This window comes from Scyliorhinus torazame, chromosome 16 (assembly GCF_047496885.1).
Source record: "Scyliorhinus torazame isolate Kashiwa2021f chromosome 16, sScyTor2.1, whole genome shotgun sequence".
NCBI lineage: Eukaryota > Metazoa > Chordata > Chondrichthyes > Carcharhiniformes > Scyliorhinidae > Scyliorhinus > Scyliorhinus torazame.
Genome location: NC_092722.1, coordinates 158918615 through 158944496, shown reverse-complemented (window position 1 = coordinate 158944496; position 25882 = coordinate 158918615). Strand labels below are relative to the sequence as shown.

At 44.6% G+C, this 25882-nt stretch overlaps 1 protein-coding gene across 1 annotated transcript in view; it reads right to left on the bottom strand.

Annotated features, from left to right (window-relative positions):
* Window positions 1–2917: 2917 nt before the first annotated feature.
* LOC140393168 (cubilin-like) overlaps window positions 2918–25882 on the bottom strand; it is a 367012-nt gene continuing 344047 nt past the window's right edge. Inside the window, exons 28-31 of the mRNA XM_072479292.1 lie at window positions 22673–22881; window positions 20363–20510; window positions 13709–13917; window positions 2918–5054 (exon numbers count right to left, since the gene is read on the bottom strand). Coding sequence (XP_072335393.1) covers window positions 5041–5054; window positions 13709–13917; window positions 20363–20510; window positions 22673–22881 — 580 coding nt within the window. The 3' untranslated portion in view covers window positions 2918–5040. The remainder of the gene's footprint in view (window positions 5055–13708; window positions 13918–20362; window positions 20511–22672; window positions 22882–25882) is intronic.

The following is a 25882-nucleotide window of genomic DNA, read 5'->3' as shown; positions in this document are numbered from 1 at the left end:
TTGGAAACCAGTCGTGTATGGCATCACGATCTATGATGACAACAGAGCAGAGGTATGCTCAAATCGAAAACGAATGCCTGGGTTTAGGTGTAGGCTTGGAGCAATTCCACGACTACGTCTATGGGCTTCCAACTTTCACAGTTGAGACAGATCATCGTCCTTTGATTAACATCATCAAAAGAAATCTCAACCAGATGTCTCCCCGCATTCAGAAGTTGATGATGAAGATGCAATGCTATGACTTCAATCTGATTTACACGCATTCAAATATTTGTTCTTAGCAGATGCATTGTCGAGAATGCCGATGCAAAGTATTGGTGGTGAGATTACTGAGGATGTAGATCTGCATGTCAATCTTATTTCCACACTAGTACCGGAATCAGATGCAAATCTATTTGAGATCCAAGAAGAGACCAGGAAGCATCAAATTCTTCAAGAGGTTATGAGGAACATCAACTCACACTGACCCAGAGGTCAATGTATGGAGTTTGTCATGTGAGTGTCCTTTTAAGAGATGTTTTTGTCTTATCACATGGCGGCGGTGATGTCATTGTGTGGGTGGACCTGGGCTGTGGCTCTGAGTTTTACTTTTGTTGTGAGTTTGGACTGGTTTTGAACTGCACAGGTTGAAAGATGTGTCTCTCTATCTTTATTTTTAAAGCTGTTCTACACTACTTGATAACTTCAAAGAGATAATTGCTTTCCAGAAGTAATTCAACCCTGCTGTTTGAAATAAGGAACAGATATCACTAATAAGTAAGAATGCTGTGTGCTGGACCATGCCTTTGAAAAGGGGTTTATGGTTTTACTTGGATTTTGATATTGAATTGGAACAGTTAAGGGGGAATTCATTAAGGGTTATATATAGATTACTGTAGTTGTGTGGTGTCTTTATGTTTGTAGTTGATAAAAATTCTTACTGTGTGTTTCTACAAATGTTAACTAAATTCATAGAATAAAGCTTGTTTTTTGATTAAAAACGCAAAAGAACTCTGTTGAATAACATCTGAAGGCAGGCTCTTGTGCTCATCGTAGCCAGATTCAAATAAAAGTTGTGGGTCAGATGGACTCCATAATACACTTTGGAGTTTTTAAACCCTGGCCCATAACAAAATTGGGGACTCGTGGGATAAAATTCTATCTTTCGTGATTGGGTCGGCTTAGTGAACTTAAAGACAGTGAGGGGTGAGCATATTTGTGTTTGTTTTTCAGGTGTTGTATTCAAGTTTAAATAGGGAGTGTGTTGTGGACAATGGCTCCTTCAGAGTCTCAGAGGTTTTTGGAGGTGGAGAAGGTCACGCGTGGTACCTTACAAAGGGAGACTAAAAAAAGGCTTTTATACTTGGTAAAAACATTGCAGTTAACATTGCCTGACAAAGTACGAAAAGAAGAGGTAATTGTGATGGTAGCTGAGCATTTAAAATTTCCTGAGGCACAGTCTGAAACTCTTGAAATGGGAAGAAGTCAATTACAGTTCAAGCAGCATGAACATGAAAAAGAATTTAAGCAGCTTGAATTCAAAATGAGGGAAAAATAAAGAATAGCCCTAGCAGAATAAAAAGAAAAGGAGAGAGAAGAGAAAAAGAATGAACAGCCTGAGCAGAACAAAATGCGTGAGAAAGGGAGGTACAGTTCAGGGAAAAAGAAAAATAGACGAAAAATAAAAAGAGAAAGGCTTCAGAAACTGGCCATGAAACGTGAAAGTCAGTTACAATTGGTGGAGGTAAAGAGAAACATACAGTCTGAAGACACTGATGAAGATAAGCAGGTTCGATGATGGAAGGAGAAGAACTGTATTGTTATCTATGTTTGCCTGTTTTCTTTTTGTTTTAAACATGTATGTTTATTGTCAATTGATATTAATGGGCAAGTGAAAAGGTGAAAAGTGAAATCATCTTTGAAGTTGATGTTGTTTTTTTGCTTGGGGGGAGATGTCATGGGAGTGTCCCTTTAAGATATGTTTTTGTCTTATCACATGGCGTCAGTGATGTCATTATGCGGATGGGGCTGGGCTGTGCCTCTGAGTTTTACTTTCGCTTGAGTTTGGACTGGTTTTGAACGGCTGAAGGATTTCAAAGCATTCAGTTACCAGCAGCACTATGCGATTACTGGAACTCAGTAGAAATTTAAGTTAAAACTTCTCAGGTGCAAATAAGAATTGTTTTATTTGTCTTCTACTGATTACAATTTGAAAGTCATTTAAAAGGCAATTCACAGACAATTTGAAGCTTTCAAAGAATCACAGAAATTATCTTCTTGCTTAGGCAAACAGCTCGACAATAACTTTGAAAGTCAAAGTCTGAAAATGAAATATGAATACAGGGAGACAGTGAATTGAAAAAGAGAGAGAGAGCTAATCTTCAGCTTCAAATCAACAAAACAAAAACTAACAAAACCCACCCTACCAATCTACCCACAAAACCTATCTAAAAAAATGGCGGAATGAAACTCTTCAGTTATACTGTTTAATATCTGTCTTAAGCCATCTAATCACACCCCAATATAATCCTACTTGGTTTGGGTTAGACTCAAACACATTTGATTTGATGGCAAGCCGTCCATCTTCAATATGTAACATTACTTCTAATTGTTGCGTACCTGCATATTTGTGTATGTTAAAGCATGCGATATGGTGCTTTATCAAGGCCAGCAAAAAACTGGTTTTGTGCTGGCTTGGCATGCAATGCTGGACAATGACTTGCAAAATGTAAATCAAAGTCTGTTTTAATCTAGTAAAGTGAATTATGCTGCTAAAATGTTTCAGCCCGTTTAAGTTATGGAATGTGGTTCAGGCAGTTATCACGAGTAGCCTGAAATCAGAACAATAGAGCCTTTACTCCTGCCACCTTGTTGCCATGGAATTCAGCCCTTGTCCTTGGAGAAATGTATCAGGCTTCTCGGTTTCTTTCAAACAATGTATTTAGAAAATGATTAAATGAATTTTCAGAATATGTGTTTTTAATCCTTAATTTAAAACTGGGGCTTACTATCTATGCTTAAACAGCTATCTTTTACCTATATTAGGCGTATTAGAAATACCTGACTTCTACAGTTTGGCCCTTTGATAAATCGAAAGATTAAGTGAGATATATCAGAATAAGGTAAAATACATCATTAATGTGATAGGATAGGTAAAAGTTCAAAGAATAACTCATTCATATTGTCATTGCAATTTTTAAACAATAGAATGGACACTTAACATTGCAACAAGCATTTCAAAATAATTATTATAATTCTTAAAGAATAACAATTAATAAATTAATCAAATTTGATACTACTGATTCAGTATTAATAAATTATACAATATGTTAATAATACAGTCAAATAGTTGATTGATCAGTAACATTTCAACAATAGTATTTCATCTCAAATTCCTCAATTGGGGGTGCAGTTGGGTTAGTTTGAATCATTCTGATAGTTGGCCCCCTGCGTTTAGCAAATAGTTCTTTGATGCACTTAGCACATTGGTATGTTATGTAAATTATGAATATAGCTACACAGGAGAATAAGATTATTCTTATTGTGGACATTCCAGTGTGTCCAAGCCACCCGCAAATTTTATCCCAGAGAGAGATAAATTGGGGTGGATCAAGTTTTTTGATTTCTTTTTGGATATGTAATGCCAAATCTTTAACTTCTTTTGAGTTATCTGGAATGAAAGTGCAACATTCTGCACCAATCAGGGCGCAGGTGCCACCTTTTTCGACTAGGACATAGTCAAATGCCATTCGATTTTGTAATACCACGGTTCAAATTGCTCTCATTTCATCAGAAACCTTATCTAGGGCAGTGGCGGCGTAATCGACTATGTTTTGTATGATGATTGTTATTTTATTTAACTCGCTCTCCATCCTTATTTCCCAATAGAAAGGAATGATTCTAGCATAAATTGCATCTCTTAAGGTAATGGAACGTTTATTTCTTCGAGCAGTTCTTTTGAAACATGAGGGAGATTAGTCGCATGACGAATGGCCGGTACAATGTATTCTAAATAGCAAGAACCTGACCAGCATCTTGGGAGCCAGGGATATGCTTTATCATCACAAATAAAATAAGTTCCATTATAAGCAGAATATAAGTAAATATATTCTAAGAACCATTGATCTTCGAATGTTTTATTATTTTTGAAGTTAGGTATGCCTGTTATCCTTGAGGACCGAAGAACTCTTTGTAAGTGATCATTTGTACATTTATAAGCTGTGTTAACATCTACATAATTAGTACAAACACTATTACCCATTTGTATCCCTTTAAGGTTCTTACTGATGAGGCAAATTGATCCTTTTTGTTTAATATTAGTTGGGAGATTAAGATGTTGAGGTTTTTTGTCCGGGTTATATTTAAGTTGGTGCCATCCTGAAAAGGTGTTCAGTGGATAGCCTGCAGATTTCCATAAGTTAATAGATTTTTGGATGTGAACCTGGTACAACATTTACAAAGCCAGTCAAATAACTGAAAATGAGTATTACGGTTAACATTTTACAGATCTTAACATTGACATACTGATTAAAAATTTATATCATGATTACATAATTCAGCAATAAACAATTAATAATAATAATTTCATGTATACAAATAAAATGATGATACAATAAAAAGTTGAACATATGATCTAGTAATAAATGGTAAAATGATTATCAAAATTGATTATGAGAGGAACTGCAGGTTCAGACATTTGGTGCATGTGCTTGGCTGAGGAGCCAATGCTGCGAAGATACCATCTGTGGGATTATGACTGAACGCCTCTAAGTCAGAATCCCGCCTAAAAGTAACGATACCAAGTGTTGTTGCAATAGTAATCCTGCCGACTACGCCAGTTGAAGGATTTCAAACCATTCGGTTACCAGCAGCACTTTGCGATTACTGGAACTCAGTAGAAATTTAAGTTAAAACTTCTCAGGTCCAAATAAGAATTGTTTTTTTTGTCTTCCATTGATCACAATTTGAAAGTCATTTAAAAGGCAATTCGTAGACAATTTGAAGCTTTCAAAGAATCACAGAAATTATCTTCTTGCTTAGGCAAACAGCTCGACAATAACTTTAAAAGTCAAAGTCTGAAAATGAAATATGAATACAGGGAGACAGTGAATTGAAAAAGAGAGAGAGAGCTAATTATCTTCAGCTTCAAACCAACAAAACGAAAACTAACAAAACCCACCCTACCAATCTACCCACAGAACCTACATAAGAAAATGGCGGAACAAAACTCTTCAGTTATACTGTTTGATATCTGTCTTAAGCCATCTAATCACACCCCAATATAATCCTATTTGGTTTGGGTTAGACTCAAACACATTTGATTTGACGGCAAGCCGTCCATCTTCAATATGTAACATTACTTCTAATTGTTGCGTATCTGCACACTTGTGTATGTTAAAGAATGCGATATGGTGCTTTATCAAGGCGAGCAAAAAACTGGTTTTGCGCTGGCTTGGCACGCAATGCTGGACAATGACTTGCGAAATGTAAATCAAAGTCTGTTTTAATCTAGTAAAGTGAATTATGCTGCTAAAATGTTTCAGCCTGTTTAAGTTATGGAATGTGGTTCAGGCAGTTATCACGAGTAGCCTGAAATCAGAACAATAGAGCCTTTACTCCTGCCACCTCGTTGCCATGGAATTCAGCCCTTGTCCTTGGAGAAATGTATCAGGCTTCTCGGTTTCTTTCAAACTATGTATTTAGAAAATGATCAAATGAATTTGCAGAATATGTGTTTTTAATCCTTAATTTAAAACCGGGGCTTAATATCTACGCTTAAACAGCTATCTTTTACCTATATTCGGTGTATTAGAAATACCTGGCTTCTACAACGGCACAGGATGAAAGAAGTGTCTCACTATCTTCATTTTGAAAGCTGTTCCAGACTACTTGATAACTTAAAAGAGATAGCTGCTTTCTGGGAGGAATTCAAACCTGCTGTTTGAAAAGGGGAACTGAATATGGCTAACAAGTCTTATACCAATAAAAAAGCTGTGTGCTGGGCCACGGCTTTGAAAAGGGGTTTTTGGTTTTACTTGGATTTTGTTACTGAATTGGAACGGTTAAGGGTCTGGTTTAGCACAGTGGGCTAAAAAGCTGGCTTGAAATGCAGAACAAGGCAGCAACGCGGGTTCAATTCCCGTATCGGCCTCCCCGAACAGGCGCCGGAATGTGGCGACTAGGGGCTTTTCACAGTAACTTCATTGAAGCCTACGTGTGACAATAAGTGATTATTATTATTATTATTTCAATAACATCAAGTCTAGTCTGTGGTACCCTCAAGCCAATAGAAAAGCTGAAAGGGTATACTGTTTAGCAATTGTTGAAGAAAGCAATGGACAGCCAATCTGACCCATATCTCGCACTATTGAGTTACAGATCGTCACCATTGTCACATGGTAGATCATCAGCAGAGTTACTCATGAATAGGAGGTTGCATACCACATTTCCATACTTGGCAAAGAAGGAGGGGAATGCAGTGGTACTGCAGGAAATGCAAAATATTAAAGAGTAACAAAAGCAGTTATATGATAGAGTGTCTTGGATTTTACCACCTCTGAGTAGTGATGACATTGAGAGAGTAGAAGATTCAGGCAATTGGTCGAGAAAAGCCATTGTGCTTGAAGAAGTAGCACCTCGTTCCTACAATGTACGGACGGAGGAAGGGTTGGTTTTAAGAAGAAATCGTTGCGCACTCTTGAAAGCCAGAGAAGACTTTCACAACAACGTGATCAACGCAAGCTGCAGTGTCAGATAATTCAGCAGTTCCTGAGTATGAGAATGTCATGGAGAACATTGAATCTACAGCAGCAAGGTCAAACTTAGAGAAGATCAACCAGAGTCAGAAGAAAACCTGATCGATTCAATTTGTAGATTTGGACTATTTGTATATACTGTGCTTGCTGTTCTTATATATATGTAGTTGCTAAACCAGTTTTTAAAACAATTAATACTGTTAGACTGATATCACTACGGAAGGGTGTGATAATCAAAGTATTTTAGGTTTTCTAGGAAGTTTCGTAGATTAGACACAAAGAAAATGTTTTCACTTGAAGGGGAATCCAAAAGCAGAAATCCCAAATCAGTCACTAATAAATGCAACAAGGAATTAAGAAGAAGCCTCTTTGCCCAGAGGATGATTACAATGTGAAATTCTCTGGCACGTGAAGTTGTTGAGGTGAATAATATTTTCAGGGGAAGTTCAATAAACACATGAAAGAAAATGAAATAGAAGAGTTTGCTGTTCGGGATACCATCCTTGTCAATGCTCAATGAGAGGAGGCTCACGTGGAGCATTAACACTGACATTAATCAGTTGGGTTGAATGGCCTCCATCTGTGCTGCTTGATCTAGCTCATTGTACAGAATATGTCTAATCTACGCAGTCACTGGCTGATGTGACACAAACCCAGAAGGTGGTGGCGCAATCACAGCGTGATGTGGCGCTATCCCAGGTGGAGGTGGTCCACTCCCTGTGCTCCATGGCCGTGAGCATGCAGACACTGGCCGAGATGGGAGCAGGATTCCGGAACTGGCAGTGACAGGTGGCGGGTGGAGGCTCAGGGGAGAGCTCCGCTTACATCCCCGTCCCGGTGAGTAACCCGGGGGCCATCAGGCACCCCAAGGGAGGAGGACGTGATGGGGCTCGTGCCAGTGGCTCCTGCAGGGGAGGTGCCAGAACACTGCAGCACCTCGGACTCCACCGCCCCCCTCCTGTCCCTTGTGCATCTGGTGGGCAGGGCAGAATAGGGCAGTACCACCTGGGACACTTGTGCAGCAACCGGGCCCATGCAGGCTCGGCCATCCCAGAAGACGTCCGCCAAGCGAGACCCAGATCGCAAGGCGGGAATCACAGCAGGCTGCTTCCACTCCTGATGTACCTACTGGGGATCCACCAAGACAGCGAGTCAGTTCCATACGGCCAGAAAACAAGACACCAGTTAAGTTGGCACGTGTGCTGTGCACAGCTTAGTGATAGGGCTAGGGCACAAATTTGTAAGTATTCACATTAAACACCTGCGCACAACATTACAACGTTGTGAGGGATGGGCTGGTCTGGGCTGGCCGCAGAGAGGGCAAGGATGGGGGTGGGGAATGGGTGGACATTGGGGGTGGGCTTGGCTCAGGGACCACAGTTCAGCCAGTGCTCATAATTCCCCCCATCCGCTCTCTCCCATCGTCCCATCTCCACCACCCCAGAGGATTCAATGGGACCGACTGATGGAATGGCCAGCTCACATGCAGGGATTACTCAGGTGGGCAGTGGAAAATGCTATCGTGGGCAGGGATCAGACATTGTCGAACGAAGCGGAGAACCGAAGCTCATCGAGAGCGGGTGGTCATCATCCTCCATCCCGTGGACCAGACCCGTTGTTACTGCCAACCCAGCAATGGCAGAAAACCCCGCTGCCCGGGCATCCTGGTGGGTTCCGTCCACATCAAAATGGGTGTATTGTGCTGACTGGATTTATAGAACCTCCATGTCAGTGCATGTGCACTGAGCTCTGTGAGATCCCGGAAAGGTCCTCACTTGGCGAATGCAAGGAGCCCGTGGCGTAAAAGGTCAGGGCAACCGTCACCTTAATAGCCACCAGGAGCAGATGTCCTCACCCATACTTCCGCAGTGCTAGATACACCATGATCTGGCAGTGCCCTTGGGTGGGCCGCGTAATGCTCTGCCGGCGGATGGTAGCCAGTTTGGGGGTGGGGATGGCATGGCAGAGGATGGGGTGGTAGGATGCAGGTTAGTGGGGTGGGGGCTGGGGTGTAGGGGTGGTGGGGTAGGGTAGTGCCACATCACGCTGTGATTGCGCCACCACCTACTGGGTTTGTGTAACATCAGCCAGTGACTGTGTAGATTAGACATATTCTGTACAATGAGCTAGATCAAGCAGCACAGCCAGTGCGGCTCTGCAGAACCAGGGGCAAAGGTGGGTGGTCAGTGGATGGCTGCCTTGCTGGCCGCGGCAATGGTGGTCCGTGCCTGGTCAGCCCGGCCCCACAGCCCACCCCATCATCACCATCCCCCCCGATTGGCCCTGGAAGGTCGCCTCCACCCAGCCAGTGTCTAGCCTGGCAGCCTATGGTCGCGCCTCCTCCTGTCCTACCTCGTATTACTCCCTCATCAGCGACGGAGTAATTGATCGTGCATCAATTTATTACGCTAAGTTTTCAGAAGATGGACCTCGGCATCAAGCCGGATCGCCTGCAGCTGCATCCACAATCAGACAACGCCAAAAAGGACTTTGAACATTGGCTAGCCTGTTTCGAAGCTTACATCGGGTCTGCACCAGACCCAATTCCAGAAGCTCAGAAGATTCAGATCATTTACACGCGGCTCAGCTCCAACGTCTTTCCACTTATCCAGGACGCGCCGACCTACGCAGACGCCATGGCGCTACTGAAGGAATACTACACTCAGCGGACTAACACGCTTTACGTCAGGCACATCCTCTCCACTCGTCATCAACTTCCTGGTGAGTCAGTGGAGGATTTCTGGCATGCCCTGATTCCCCTAGTTAGAGACTGTGACTGTCAGGCCGTCTCGGCCACGGAACACTCGAACTTGCTCTTGAGAGATGCTTTTGTTACGGGGATAGGGTCCGATTACATCCGCCAGCTCCTCTTAGAAGGGGCCACGCTCGATCTCACGGAAACCAAAAAGCTAGCGCTCTCGCTTACGGTCGCTTCGCGCAATATCAAGGCCTACGCCCCCGATCGCACAGCCCACCGCTTCTGTGCATCGTGGACTCCGCAGACGGCTACCCCATCGTGGACCCCACCAGCGACCGCCCTCAGCGAGCCCCACGCCTGTGCTGCGCGGCAGCCAACCATCCCGGGGACCCCAAATCTTACTTCTGTGGGCAGTCAAACAGCCCCGACAGAGCTGCCCGGCCCGGAGCGCCCTTTGCAAGGCATGTGGCAAGAAGGGGCACTTCGCTGCAGTGTGCCAGGCCCGCTCAGTCGCCGCTATTGTTCCAGCTCCCCTCATGTGCAGCCAGTGGGCGCCGCCATCTTCCCCTCCCCGGGCCACGTGCGGCCTGTGGGCGCCACCATCTTGTTCTCCCCAGGATCGTCAGATGCTGCCATCTTGTTTTCCCCACGACTCGTGCGGCCTGTGGGCGCTGCCATCTTACCAGGACCTCATCTGGCCATGCGCTGCCAGCAACCGCCGATGACCAGTCGCATAGAATTTACAGTGCAGAAGGAGGCCATTCGACCCATCGAGTCTGCACCGGCTCTTGGAAAGAGCTGCCCACCCAAGCCCACACCTCCACCCTATCCCCATAACCCAGTAACCCCACCTAACACTAAGGTCAATTTTGGACACTAAGGGCAAATTAGCATAGCCAATCCACCTAACCTGCACATCTTTGGACTTAGGAGGAAACCGGAGCACCCGGAGGAAACACACGCACACACGGGGAGGATGTGCAGACTCCGCACAGACAGTGACCCAAGCCGGGAATCGAACCTGGGACCCTGGAGCTGTGAAGTAATTGTGCTATCCACAATGCTACCGTGCTGCGCATCTCGCCTCGGTCACGATTGATCAGTCTCGCCCACACAACCTGGCAACGGCTTCTACCAACGTGAAGATCGATGGGCATGAGATCTCCTGTCTGCTGGACTGCGGGAACACCGAGAGCTTCATTCACCCCGAAACGGTAAGGCGCTGCTCCCTCACGGTACACCCCGCTAACCAGAGAATCTCCCTGGCCTCCGGGTCACATTCCGTGGCAACCCGGGGGTACTGCATCGCCACTCTCACTGTCCAGGGCGAGGAGTTCAGCGGCTTCCGCCTCTACATCCTCCCCAACCTCTGCGCTGCCTTGCTACTCGGCCTGGACTTCCAGTGCAACCTCCAGAGCCTAACACTGAAATTCGGCGGGCCCCTGCCATCCTTACTGTATGTAACCCACCTTCTCTATTTGCAAACTTAACCCCGGATTGCAAACCCGTCGCCACCAGGAGCAGACGGTACAGCGCCCAAGACAGGACCTTCATCAGGTCCGAGGTCCAGCGACTGCTTCGGGAAGGCATCATCGAGGCCAGCAACAGCCCCTGGAGAGCCCAAGAAGTAGTTATGAAAACTGGGGAGAAACACAGGATGGTCGTGAACTACAGCCAGACCATCAATAGGTACACGCAGCTTGACGCGTACCCCCTCCCACACATATCTGATATGGTCAATCAGATTGCACAGTATCGGGTCTTCTCAACTGTGGACCTGAAATTGGCCTACCACCAGCTCCCCATCCGTAAGGTGGACATCCCATACACTGCTTTCGAGGTAGATGGTCCGCTTTACCACTTAGTGTTCCCTTTGGCCTCACCAACGGGGTCTCGATTTTCCAACGGGAAATGGACCGAATGGTTGACCGGTATGGGCTGCGGCCCACTCTCCCGTACCTGGACAATGTCACCATCTGCGGCTACGATCAGCAGGACCATGACGCCAACCTTGCCAAATTTCTCCACACCGCCACTCTCCTCAACCTAACCTACAACAAGGAGAGGTGCATGTTCAGCACGAACCGCTTAGCCATCCTCGGCTATGTGGTCCAGAACGGAGTTCTGGGGCCCGATCCTGACAGCATGCGCCCCCTCATGGAACTCCCCCTTCCGCACTGCCCCAAGGCCCTCAAACGATGCCTGAGGTTCTTTTCTTATTACGCCCAGTGGGTCCCAAACTATGCGGACAAGGCCCGCCCACTCATTCAATCCACTCTTTTTCCCTTAACGGCCGAGGCTCACCAGGCCTTCAACCGTTATTATTCCAAGTCGAGAGCGATGCATCAGATGTCGTTCTAGCCGCCACCCTCAACCAGGCAGGCAGGCCCGTGGCGTTTTTTCACAAACCCTACATGCCTCCGAAATTCGGCATTCTTCCGTCGAGAAAGAGGCCCAAGCCATCGTTGAAGCTGTGCGGCATTGGAGGCATTACCTGGCCGGCAGGAGATTCACTCTCCGCACTGACCAACGGTCGGTTGCCTTTATGTTCAATAACACATAGCAGGGTAAGATCAAAAACGATAAAATCTTGAGGTGGAGGATCGAGCTCTCCACCTACAACTACGAGATTTTGTATCGCCCCTGTAAGCTCAACGAGCCCCCCAATGCCCTATCCCGAGGTACATGTGCCAGCGCACAGGTGGACCGACTCCGGATTCTGTACGACAATCTCTGTCACCCGGGGGGGGTCACATGTTTTTACCATTTCATCAAGGCCCGCAATCTGCTCTACTCCATCGAGGAAGTCAGGGCTATCACCAGAGACTGCCAGGTCTGTGCGGAGTGCAACCTGCATTTCTACTGACCAGACCGTGCGCGCCTGGTGAAGGCCTCCCGCCCTTTTGAATGCCTCAGCGTGGACTTCAAAGGGGCCCCTCCCCTCCACCGACCTTAACACGTACTTCCTCAGTGTGGTCGATGAATATTCCAGATTCCCCTTCGCCATCCCATGCCCCGACATTGCCACCGTCATCAAAGCCCTCAAAACCATCTTCGCTCTGCTCGGCCTCCCCGCCTACGTCCACAGCGACAGGGGATCCTCATTCATGAGCGATGAGCTGCGTCAGTTCCTGCTCAACAGGGGTATCGCCTCGAGCAGGACGACCAGCTACAACCCCCGGAGAAACAGGCAGGTGGAGAGGGAGAATGGGACGGTCTGGAGGGTGTCCAGCTGGCCCTACAGTCCAGATATCTCCCGACCTCCCGCTGGTAGGAGGTCCTCCCCGACGCCCTGCACTCCATTTGATCGCTCCTGTGCACTGTGACTAATGAAACACCCCATTAACGTCTCTTTGCCTTCCCTAGGAAGTCCACCTCCGGGGTGTCGCTCCCGACTTGGCTCGCAGCTCCAGGACCCGTACTCCTCTGTAAACATGTACGACTCCACAAGGCGGACCCATTGGTTGAGAGGGTACAGCTACTCCACGCCAACCCACAGTACGCCTATGTAGCGTACCCCGACGGCCAGCAAAATACAGTCTCCTTCAGGTATCTGGCACCAGCTGGTTCCGCACACTCACCCCCCCCGCCCGGTGCCATCCCCGCCCCCCCCTTCCCCGGCGCACCCAGCCGCAACCCCTGCCCAGGACAATCCGTCCTCCACCTGCCCACACCCGGGGATGAAGAGGACTTCAACACGCTGCCGGTGCCACCGAAGACCAGGCCGACACCGTAATTGCTGCCAGCACTGCGGCACTCCCAACGGCAGATCAAGGCTCCGGACCGACTGAATCTGTAACATGACCTGGACTTTTAAAACATCATCACTCTGTATATAATTTTCCCCCCCACCCCGCTGGACTCAATTTTAAAAGGGGGTGAATGTGGTAGTCACCTCTGATGTATATATTGTATATAGAGGATGTTGGTGTAGGTGCTTTATGGTAAGGCCCTGTACTACAGGTACGAGGCTAGTTCCTTGCCTGTTGGCTCCGCCCAGTAGGTGGAGTATGAATATGTGTGCTCCTCGTACAGCAGCCATTTCGCCAGCTGCTGTAGGAGGCCACACGTCTTAGTGTAATAAAGCCTCGATTGCATCCAACTCTCGTCTTTGTGTAATTGATCGTGCATGAAATACAAGGATCATAGTGTGAAGTATAATGAATGGAGACCTTAACAAATCCTCAACTCTCTGAAAGTAGTCACATACATCAAATCATTGTTCTACCATTCTAATCTCAACTGCACTGATCAAGAGAAATAATGTAACACTTACTTTGATTTGCAGGCACCTTGGAGTAATATGCAGTAAAGCCAGGAGCAGTAGTTTGGGGATCAGATTGAAAATGAACAGTCATAGCGTTGGATGATGATGTAAATTTACGGTTTGATCGAGTACATATTGTGGTAAGAACTGGAGAATTTGTTGAAGGCCCATCATATATTTTAATATAATCATTGGAGCAACCTGGTGAATTTTCCAACCTGCAGAGAGAATTAATTTCAGTTACATTTCTTTCATTAACATTTTACTTCATAAACACTGCACCATATATCAGATATCTAATCTAAAAATAAGGATGTATGGAACAAGGATCGACCATTCAGCCACCCAGCCCCAATCTTTCCACAATTCAAACACAAATTGCCCTCAGGTGAATGCTACGTTATTTATTTGATCATTGAGTGACAAACAAGGGAAGCTTGGCTGATTCTCCTTAGAGCAGAGTGGTTTAAGGCAATATTTGATAATGGTGCTCAAAACCATGAAGGGTTTTGATGAGGTAAAATATGAGAAACTGTTTCCAGAAGGTTCAGAAACCAGAGGAAATACATTTTAGATAGCTGGCAAAAGAACTTGAGATGAGCTCAGAAAACCGGGAGCTGCAGGGCTTCAAATGGAGGAGCAGAGTGTGAAATTCCACCTCAGGAAACAGTGGGAGCAGCGGGGTCAAAGGAGAGGGACTAACCTGGAATCAGTTTCCAGTCAGAACCAGCGTTATAAACAAAAAATTGAGACGTAACAGTACAGGGAAGTAGGTAGGGGATTGACTGATGAGTATACATTGACTTTGTTCACTTTCAAAACTGGTAATTTAGAGGCAATTGAAATGTTTTATTAGTTGTAACAGTGAGGTTTACAAATAGTACAAGGCAGAAAGAACCATCAAAGTTCACAAATCATGTCGCTCAGGCAGCGCAATGGGCAGAAAATGCTTCACGAGTGCTGAATGCTGAGTTGGGATGTTAGTGTTTATCTTAAACTCTATAAGCAGCTGGTACGTCCACATCTGGAGTACTCATCCACAGTTTGGAATCCACACTCTCAGAGAGATATACAACTAATAGAGAGAATGCAAAGGGATGTCACCGGGAAAATGGAAGGCATGAGGGGACTATCTTACGGGGAACATTTAAGAATTCTTGGACTACAATCTTTAGAGAAGAGAAGATTGATTTTTGATTGAGTTGAACTTTATAAATTGATACATGGACGTACTACCTCAAAGCCTGAAAAGTTCTTTACTTGCAATTACAGTATTTTGCATGGTCATCAGTATAACCTACAGAAATTTGGATCATGTCTTCATAATCATAAAACATTTTTTTCACATGGCACTGTTGATACCTGGATTGCTTTGCCCGATTTTGTTGTGAATGCTGACCATGTAGTGACTTTTAGAAGAAATTGTTAGAAACATTGGGCGGGATTCTCCTGCCGCGCCCGGCGAACAGAAATTCCCACCTGAGGTCAATGGAACTTTACATGGTCCACGTCCCGACCGTGGTGATCTTGCAGTGGGCGGGACAGAAGAATCCAGCCCATTTTGTGATTCTGTGTATGTATTGTCTGATGTTATTGTTGATGTCCTTGTTTTTAATTCTGTGTCTCTGCATTTCACACTGTGTGGAAATATAAATAAATAATAACTCATGATATGTGACTCGATAGGCGAATAGATAGATGTTTCTCAGCTGTTGCCAATGCCACAGTATGGATGTCACTGAGCAACTGCAGAACACGCTGAGGGGGAGGGGTAAACAGCCAGCAGTCATGATCCTCATTGGTACCGATGACATAGCTAGAAAGAGGGATGTGGTTATGCAGTCAGAATTTAGGGAACTAGGTCAGGAATTAGTAAGCAGGATCTTAACAGTATTAATCTCTAGATTACTCCCAGCACCATGCTTTAGTGAGCATAGAAGTAAGGGGTTAGAGCAGATGAATACATGGCTGGAGAAATGGTACAGGAGGTGGCCAAAAATTGCTGTGGCACTGGGATGTGTTCTGGGGGATTGGGCACTGTAAAAGCACTTGAACATGACTGGGACAAATATCGTTCCAGGGATGTTTGCTAATGCTGTTGGAGAGGGTTTTAAAAAATTATTTCATTCGATGTGGGTGTCACTGGCTAGGCCAGCAATTGGCCATCCTTAATTGCCCTTGAGAAGGTGCCTGTGAGCCACCTTTCTGAACTGCTGCAGCCCATGTGGTGTAGGTGCACCATAGTGGGGCTTGGGAGGGAGTTCCAGGAATTTGACCCAGCGACAGTGAAAGAATGGCGATATAATTCCCAGTTGGGATGGTGTGAGGCTCAGAGGGGAACTTGCAGGTGATGATGTTCCCATTCATCTGCTGCCTTTGTCCTTTTGGGTGGTAGAGATCACTGGTTTGGAAACCTTGGTGAATTGCTGCAGTGCAACTTGTAGATGGTGGAGGAGAGAGTGGATTTTGAAGGTGGCAGAAGGATGCCAATCAAAGGGCTACTTTGTCCTGAATGGCATCGATCTTCTGGAGTGCCTTTGAGCTGCACTGATCCAGGCAAGTGCAGAGTACTCCATCACACTTCTGACGCTGCCTCAGATCTTCTCTTCGAGCACAGTATTTATATAGCTAGTCCATTTCAGTGTCTGGTGACTGGTAATCTACAGGATGTTGATAGTGGGCGATTCAGTGATGGTAATGCCATTGATTATCAAGGGAAACTGGTTAGATTCTCTCTTGTTGGACAAGTCATTGCCTGGCACTTGTGTGGCATGAATGTTATTTGCTACCTGTCAGCCCAAGCCTGGATATTGTTCAGGTCTTGCTGCATTTGGATATAGACTGCTTCAGTATCTGAAGAGTTGGGAATGGTGCTGAACATTGTGCAGTCATCAACAAAAATCCCCACTTCTGACCTTTCGATGGAGGAAAGGTCATTGATGAAGCAGCTGAAGCTGGTTGAGACTAAGACACAGCCCTGAGGAACTACTGCAATGATGTCTTGCAGCTGAACTGACTAACCTCCAACAACCACAACCATCTTCCTTTGTGCTAGGTATGACTCTAACCACTGGAGAATTTCCCGCCTGATTCCCATTGATCCCTACTTTTGCGAGGGTTCTTTGATGCTACACACGGTCAAATGCTGCTTTGATGTCAAGGGCAGTAATTTTCGCATCATCTGTTGAGTTCAGCTTTTTTTTCTATGTTTGGAAAAGGCTGTAATGAGGTCAGGAACTGAGTGGCCCTGATTGAACCAAAACAACATGTCAGTGGACAGGCAATTGCTGAGTAAGTGCCATTTGATAGCACTATCACTGACATCTTCCACCATCTTGTTGATGTTCTGGAGTAGACGGGTGGGGAGGTAACTACTTCCAGTCCACTCTTGGTAAGTTACTCCTCAGCTTAGTAAAATTACCCTCACCCCAATTTAGAACTTCAATGTTGCTTGCCATTTCAACTCACCATCCTGCTCACACGTCCACATGCCCGTCCTTACCCTGCTGTAATGCTCCAGTGAAAACCAGCGCAAACTGGAGGAACAACACCTCATCTTCAAATTAGGCACAAAATAACCCTCCGGATTTAACAATGAGTTCAGACTGTGAACTCTCTCCTCTAACTTCACCACATTCTTATTTCTCTCAATTTCTTCCATTGATCGTTTTTTCCCTCCCCATTGTTCCCCCTCCCTCCACTCCACTTGGACCAACTGTTCCTAGTTGCCCTTTGACTTACTGATCACCTTTGTTCTGTCATTCACAAATTCTAATCTCTTTATGTGCCACTATCCTTATTCACCCCCATTTACATTCCTTTTGTCTTCTGTCCTCGACATCCTTGTCAATCTCCGCCTATCGCTGGCCCCCTATCCAACCACACAACAGTATGAATCTGACCCCATTTCCAGTTCTCTCTAGCTTTGACAAAAAGTGATCCAGACTCAAAATGTTAGCTCACTTTTCTCTCCACAGATGTTGCCAGTGGTGCTGAGATTGTCCAGTATTTTCTGTTTTTGTTTAATGACTTTTCTATCTTTGATGTTTTCCATAATTATGTTAAAACTAACTGAATTATGAATACCACCACCAAAAATGTCTCCCTTCTACCTGCCCAGCTTAATTTCTTAAACGTAAATCCAGAACCACATTCAGGGGTTCTTGATTTGACCGTCCCACCCTTTTCCTTTGAGGGAACATGTTTACCTCAAACTCCTTCAATCTCACTTTGAATGCCAACCATAGCTCGAGCTAAGACATCTCTCTGGAACCTGCACAGCTGAAAATGTGTTCTGTAGCAGGAAGGTTCCTCACCTGTGCATTTCGATGGGATCATCAACCACTCTCAGGTTAGTTGCTCATTACCTTTTGCTGGATCTCTGATTTTGTAAAAGTGCTTGGTGATCTGCAAAGCTGTTTAAAGTTGATGAAGCCAACAAGGAATGGGGTTACATGCAGAAAAGACCTTGGTTTTGACTAAAAGATTCTGATCAGACCACTATCTCGCAGTCATGTTATCTGTAGTAATATCCACTTTGCCCTGCCACATAAATAGGAAATGAGGCAGAGGCAGCACAGAACAAACTGCTCACACAGGGAGGAGGAAGATGAGTGCAGTGGTTTCAGTAGTATAAATTATTCAGCAAGCACCTGCTAGGTGTTTTGCTCTTATCTCAGCCTAGACCAAGAATGGTGTGTGGGTCAACTCAGCATGGTAGCACAGTACTTCGCACTGTGGCTTCGTAGCGCCAGGGATCCGGGTTCGATTCCCAGCTTGGGTCACTGTCTGTGCGGAGTCTGCACTTTCTCCCTGTGTCTGCATGGGTTTCCTCCGGGTGCTCTAGTTTCCTCCCACAAGTCCCAAAAGATGTGCTTATTAGGTGAATTGGAAATTTTTAATTCTCCCTTAGTGTACCCGAGAAGGTGCCAGAGTGTGGCGACTAGGGGATTTTCACAGTAACTTATTGCAATGTTAATGTAAGCCTACTTGTGACACGAATAAAGATTATTATTATTATGTAAACGAGGCACTCATGGAAATCTGCCACCACTTGCACACAACCCTGCAATCACAGAGCAGGACAAGGACAGTACAGGCAGAGGCTGTAAAGTTAACCATTACCCAGAATCACGGGGTTGGAACAAAGGGCATTTATAACATCTCCCAATTCATTGTCCACAATTATACAAGTGAGATGACTGAAGCTCTTTATGCCAGGAAAGGAGAGTTCATTGTGCAGAAACATCCTGTTTATGGATTTGCCGGAGCTGTAGCCCTCCACCCGGTGCACAGTACCATTGATTACACACACGTCACTTTGATGACACTTTCTCTAAGTGCTGAGATGCACTGCAACTACATAAGTTTCCTTTCCCTTAATGTGTGACTGGCGTGTACCAATGCCCGCCACACTGGCAGTAGTCACGCTGGACTACAAGGACAACCCACTTAACATCTGACTCATGACAAGCACAATCCAATTGCATATTGCCTGCTTACATACGATGAGAACCATGCGGCTACACAAAACCTCATCGAGGAGACTGCTGGGATGTTCAAGCATTGGCTCAATCTCCTGGACCACAATGCAGCAGTCCTGCAACACTCCCTGGAATGTATGTCCTGATTCATTGTTGTCTACCGTGACCTGGATAACATCGTCGAACACCCAGCACCTTTCCACCAAGAACACAGCAAGCAGCTGAGGAGGAGGGGCAAGAAGAAGTGAGGAGGCAACAAATGAATCTCCTTTCTGACCTCACTGCCCATGATTGTCTCATTTGAATATGACTCCCAAAATTCCCGTTCAACAAACAGTCCCTTCCTTACCTTCACTCTGTCACTGATCATCCCTTGGTCACAATGCTAAAATATAAGACACCCAACTATATAAAAGAAAAACTCAAGAACTACATTATAGAGAGTACAACAGGTCAACACAATGTGTGAAACCCTCGCAGGAATGTGCTGTAAGAGATCACCTGACCACTCCTGGCACTGGAACTACATCTTCAGAGGCCCAATTCCCTGCTTCATAGTAGATCTTGTGAGTTGCCTTTATGATACCTCATTGTCTCCATGTTGTGGTCCCATATTGGGGTGAGTAGCCATCTGTGCAAGGGTTCCCTCTTGTTCCCTAGGATTCATCCCTGGGCATGGGGGTGAGGGGGGAGGTGAGGGGGGAGATGAGGAGCTGCAGCAGCTTGGGCTGGCAGAGGATGGAGGAGACAGAGCTGCTGCCAAGTGAATGCCAATGTGAATGAAGCTTTTGTTGCCGTTGAAGACAAGTTGATCTTTGAGGGAGTGAAAGCTCTTCTAGTTGATGAAGATGACTGGTCTTGGTGGCCACATGGGTGTAATCAATGACAGCTTACACCCCAGGGAGTTCAGCTGTTGTGACAAAATCCTCTGCCCGATGTACCCAGGAGGTACTATCTGTATGGAATGAATTGTACTGTCCAGCTCTTGAAATAAGTGTATGTGTGATCTGCAAGATACAGTGGTGTGCAGCTGCTTGTGAGGCACCAGCAAGGTTCACAGCAAATTCTTGGAAGCCACCAGAGGGTAAAAAAAATCCAATAAATCCATTGACCATGGCTTTTAGCCAGTAGATACCTCTGACATTATCCAGTTACACTGAGTAAAAACACTATTACTCACTGAATATCAATGAACTTTAACTGTATTCTTTCATCTTTGTCCACAAATATATACCAAGTACATTTCGCATTATTTGGATAGTTCACTGGATGATTGGGGCTGGTAAATATTCCACCATCATCGTCAAGTTTCCCTCCACATTGTGTATCTAGTAACAACAATGAAATGAGAAAATAAGAAGCATAAAATATGCCGTATTTTTGTCCTCCAATATATCTGTCTTTACTCTCCTTGAGAATTTACCCCCTTAGCTCTGATATAATTTGATGAGTCACATACTTCAGCAAAGGTGATTTTCTCCATAAAGTGCCAAATCTGAACAGCACAATCTAATGCTCACCCATTGTCCATGGTTATTTCATTTTCATTATTCAAATCCATTTTCCTATTTACATTTGTAACATTTACAACACCACCAGTATATGGACTAGGGATATTTATTTAACTTTTATAAATAACAAATAGCATTGTTTAATTATGTTTAAATTGTACTCGGAAACATCCTTTGTGTCGAATGCTGAACAACATTTAGTATCTAGGCTCACATACCAATGGCCTCTTGGTCAAAAAAAGGACCGCTGTTGTGTACAATACAGCACCCCATTGTAAATCATGAGTTTCAGGAAAGCTAAGAAGTGAAGATTAAGGAAACCAGGTCACTTTAGCCAATTAATTAAAATAGTGTTTGATACTGTTTATTAAGATTATTTAGAGCACATCATATACAGATGAACCTGCAAAGTATAATGTGAGCTGGTGCTAAAAAAATTAATTCCGGTGAACATTCTTTCTCTGTATTCAAAAGTGTGTAAAATGATCTGCAAACTATGATGAGTCAGGAACATTGAACAAGTTCAGCAATATTGACAATTGAAAGTGTATCCTTACAAAATGTTACCTGCAATGATGTTAGTGATGATTTTGTGAAGAAAAAATACAGTAGAAAAGCCATCTACATTGCCATGGATTGCAAACAACTGATGAAGCAAGAAAATCTGAAAAATCTGTCCCTCTACCATGTTCCCCAGTCTAAATTCTGTTCTTCAAAGGAGAGCTTATGCTGGTCTGATGTAATGGCTGGTGGTCACAAGCAGACAGTTATAACTGGTAAGTAACCATCATCCCCCATCCCACTTTACTGGCATTCAGAAAGGCTCTTCTCGACATAGAATGGAATCCTGCGACACAGTTGCCAGCAAAGCCACTGATATTAGACTTGGACTGGACACTCCCCTTCACTGGACTATTTGCTCCAATACTGGACTTTTTTTAGCTCATTATATCCTGCACTGGCCTGTGCTGTGCTACAGTCATACCATTATCTCACCTCAATTCACACAGATCACAACAATGACCATCTCTACCATCATGCTAACAACAGGTAGGACTGGTTTTCAACTCACCAATTCCAGGCTTATTATAAGTCAAAAAATGAAGTAGTTAAGCGGTGAAATGTGTACTTTTTTTTGGGGGGGGGGGGTTTGTGGCTTGCATTGTGGATTACAATGAATTGTCGGCTTGTTTTTATACGTTAAAAAGCACTGAAGCAGTTAATCAGTGATTTGCATATTTTTATGGCTTGCGTTGTGTGAGCTGAGGGTTAGTTGGGTCAGGAGGGCATTGATGTAATTGCAGGTAGCGTTTGATGTTATTTGGGGCCATGCCACCAGAGGGTAGGGCGTGACATCATGGGGGCCCCACAAAGATGGAGAGCTTGGGATCCCAAAATTGTAAGTCCGCCTCCAATTGGAATCAAATTCTCCATCCCTCAAAGAAGGGGCAACAGCAGCAAAAAAAAAGAAAAGAAACTGAATGAGTAGAGATCTTCAAAACTGTGAATGATTTGAGCAGCGTAAATACTGGAGAATCCATAAACATGGACCCAAAATATAAGCCAGTTCCTAATAAATTCAATTCTAAAATAAGAAGAAATGTCTTTAGTCAGAGAGTGGAATATGCTACGACAGGAAATAATTGAGACAGATCGCTTAGATACTTTCTAAGGAAAAGTAGATGACTACATGGAAGAAAAGGGAACTAGAAATATACGCTGACATGCTGGGATGAGGCATATGGAAAAGGAGGAATCTCTTGTTGAGAAGGCACATGGGCACAGATTAGTTCGGGCCTATTTTTGTGCTGGCCTATATTCTGTACAACTCTTTATAAGAGCGTCATGTTGCAGGGCATAATGAATGGAGACCTTAACAAATCCTTACCGACTCTCTGAAAGTCGTCACATCTGCTAAATCAGTTTCCTACTATGCTAATTTCAACAGCACAGATCAAGAGAAGCAATTTAACACTTACTTTTATTTGCAGACACCTCAAAGTAATTTGCAGTGAAGCCGGGACCGGTATTTTGGGAATCAGATTGGAAATGAATAGTCATAGCGTTGGACGATGATGTAAATGCACGATTTGATCCAGTGCATATTGTGGAAAGCACTGGAGAACTTGTTCCAGGTCCATCATATATTTTAATATAATCATCTGAGCAACCTGGTGTAGCTACCAACCTGCAGAGAGAATGAATTTTCCATTTAATTCATTTCATTAACAGTTTACTTGCGGATATCAATTCAAAACCTAAGGAAGCATGGAACAAAGATCAACCATCCAACCCCAATCTTTTGTCAACTCAAACACAAATTGCCCTCAGGTTAATGTAATGTAATTTATTTGGTCATCTGAGGGATAACAAGAAAAGCTGGGCTGGTTCTCCCTAAAGCAGAGTGGTTTAAGGCAAGATTTGACAGAGATGCTGAAAATGAGGAAAAATCATATTACAAGACGAATTGCTCTGGTCTGGAATGCTTGGCCTGAAAGAATGCTGTGCGTAGATTCAAGAATAACTTTTGTCATGTTCTGTAGACTGGCCGATGTGAATGATGAGATACAGAACATCTAGTTAAAATAATTTATTATAAAACAACCGAGTGATAAAGATAACAAGAAGAAATAAAATAATCAACTACTAACACTAACTAACTATTATAGAGCTTCTGCAAAATACGTCGATCCTCCAACATGACATACTCCCAACTGCCAAAACACAGGGTCACATGGTGGGTATACCCGGAGGTTGTATATAACATTATGTACAGAATTGCTTTATCATCACATCTCCTTTCCTTTGGAAAATGAACTTATTTACATGCATTAGGTTTTTTTTACTATTCACCATGATATACAGAATTATTTACATCTTACCGAGGTACAGTGAAAAGTATTTTCTGCAAGCAGCTCAACAGATCATTAAGTACATGAAAAGAAAAGAAAAAGAAAATGCATAATAGGGCAACTCAAGGTACACAATGTAACTACATAAACACTGGTATCGTGTGAAGCGTACAGGGATGTAGTGTTAATCAGGTCAGTCCATAAGAGGTCATTTAGGAGTCTGGTAACAATGGGGAAGAAGCTGATTTTGAGTCTTTTTGTATGTGTTCTCAGACTTTTGTATCTCCTGCCCGATGGAAGAAGTTGGAAGAGTGAGTAAGCTGGGTGGGAGGGGTCATTGATTATGCTGCCCGCTTTCCCCAGGCAGCGGGAGGTGTAGATGGAGTCAATGGATGGGAGGCAGGTTTGTGTGATGGACTGGGCTGTGTTCACGACTCTCTGAAGTTTCTTGTGGTCTTGGGCCGAGCAGGCTGTGATGCAGCCAGATAGGATGCTTTCTATGGTGCATCTGTATGAGTTGATAAGAGGAAGCATAGGCGCTTTTGTGCCTTCTTGGTGGCAGCGTCGATGTTCGTGGACAGATTTTTGGTGATGTGTACCCGTAGGAATTTGAAGCTGCTAACCATCTCCACCCCGTTGATGCTGACAGGGCTGTGTACAGTACTTTGCTTCCTGAAGTCTATGACCAGCTCTTTCGTGTTGCTTCAGAGTATTTACAGCCTGTCACAAGTTCAGTCTTTCAGGTTTGCACCTTAGCCTTGCCGATCTTCTAAGTGGCTGCTGACCTTGCAAAGTTACTTCATCTTCTTTAGTGTTGTTTATGCTGTTTGCTGTTCTTCATGTATCGTGGTGTCTGTGTCATGTTGTAGTTGTCTCATAGGCTGCGTCTGCTGCACTGTATGTTCTTCAGCAGTTTTAGGACATGCTTCTTCTGGTCATTGCATCACAAATGATTGACGGACTTTAAGCAGAGTTCTTCTATTCCGTCTCAAGACGGCACCTTCACCCGTAATGATGAGATATGAGTTTGGACATGCTTGTCGGAGTACCTTTGCCTGCTTACACCATCCATTTCCTTTGGCATCTTCTAATCTAACTGTGTCCTCTGGCTGCAGAGGCTGGAGTCTTTTCCCGGATCTATCGTAGAATCCCTTCTGCCTCCTTTTTTGAGAAATCAGTTGTCTTGCTAATGTATGGTTCACTGGCTCTTGAGGAATGCGGGGCAAGGTTTTTCTCAGTTGCCTGATCATCAGCATCTGGGCAGGGGAGAGCCCATTGGCTCGTGGTGCCGAACGATAACTTAAGAGCGTGAGATAGGTGTCATCTCAGCTCTCTAGTGCTTTTGTCAGGAGCTGTTTAATGATATGAATGCCCTTTTCAGCCTTGCCATTAGGCAGGGGGTAGAGAGGGTTGGAGGTTACATGTTGGAAATCATACTGCTGCGCAAATTCTATCCACTGATAGCAATCAAAACAAGGACCATTGTAACCCATGACCACATTCGGAATGCCGTGACGTGCAAAAATCTCTTTGACATTCTCAATGACACATCTGGCCGTAGAACTGGCCAGCTGTGCTATCTCCGGGTAGTTAGAGAAATAGTCTATGACCATAAGACCATAAGACATAGGAGCAGAATTAGGCCATGGCCCATCGGGTCTGCTCCGCCATTCAATGGTGGCTGATATTTTTTCATCCCCATTCTCCTGCCTTCTCCCCATAACCCCTGATCCCTTTATTAATCAAGAACCAATCTATCTCTGTCTTAAAGACACTCAATGATTTGGCCTCCACAGCCTTCTGTGGTAAAGAGTTCCACAGATTCACCACCCTCTGGCTGAAGAAACTCCTACACTTCTCAGTTTTAAGGATCGTCCCTTTAGTCTGAGATTGGGTCCTCTGGTCTAGTTTTTCCTACAAATGGAAGCCAGTGCTTAAATATCGCTGCCGAGTTTTCCGTGTGGGGGCTGAGTTGTAGACACTCCAGCTTGATTCGGAGATCCATCCTTTCAGCTTAAGGCTAGTCGATTAAATTGATGCACGATCAATTACAATCAAAGACGAGGTTGTATCATAACTGAAGGCTTTAATCGACTAGAACTGTTCCCCAGCAGCTTCGGTACAGAAAATTAGGGCTGCTGGGACGGGACCGGTTCTTATACCCCACCTGTCAAGGCGGAGCTACATACCAACAGCCAATGGTAAACTCCTAGGTTTAACCAATGGTCTTCAGCCTCTTGGGTACTGTAATACCTGATAATACCACAACCTGCACGTTAGCTTAAAGAGAGTCTTGAACAAGGACTCCCAAGTCCCTTTGTGCTTCTGATTTCCTAA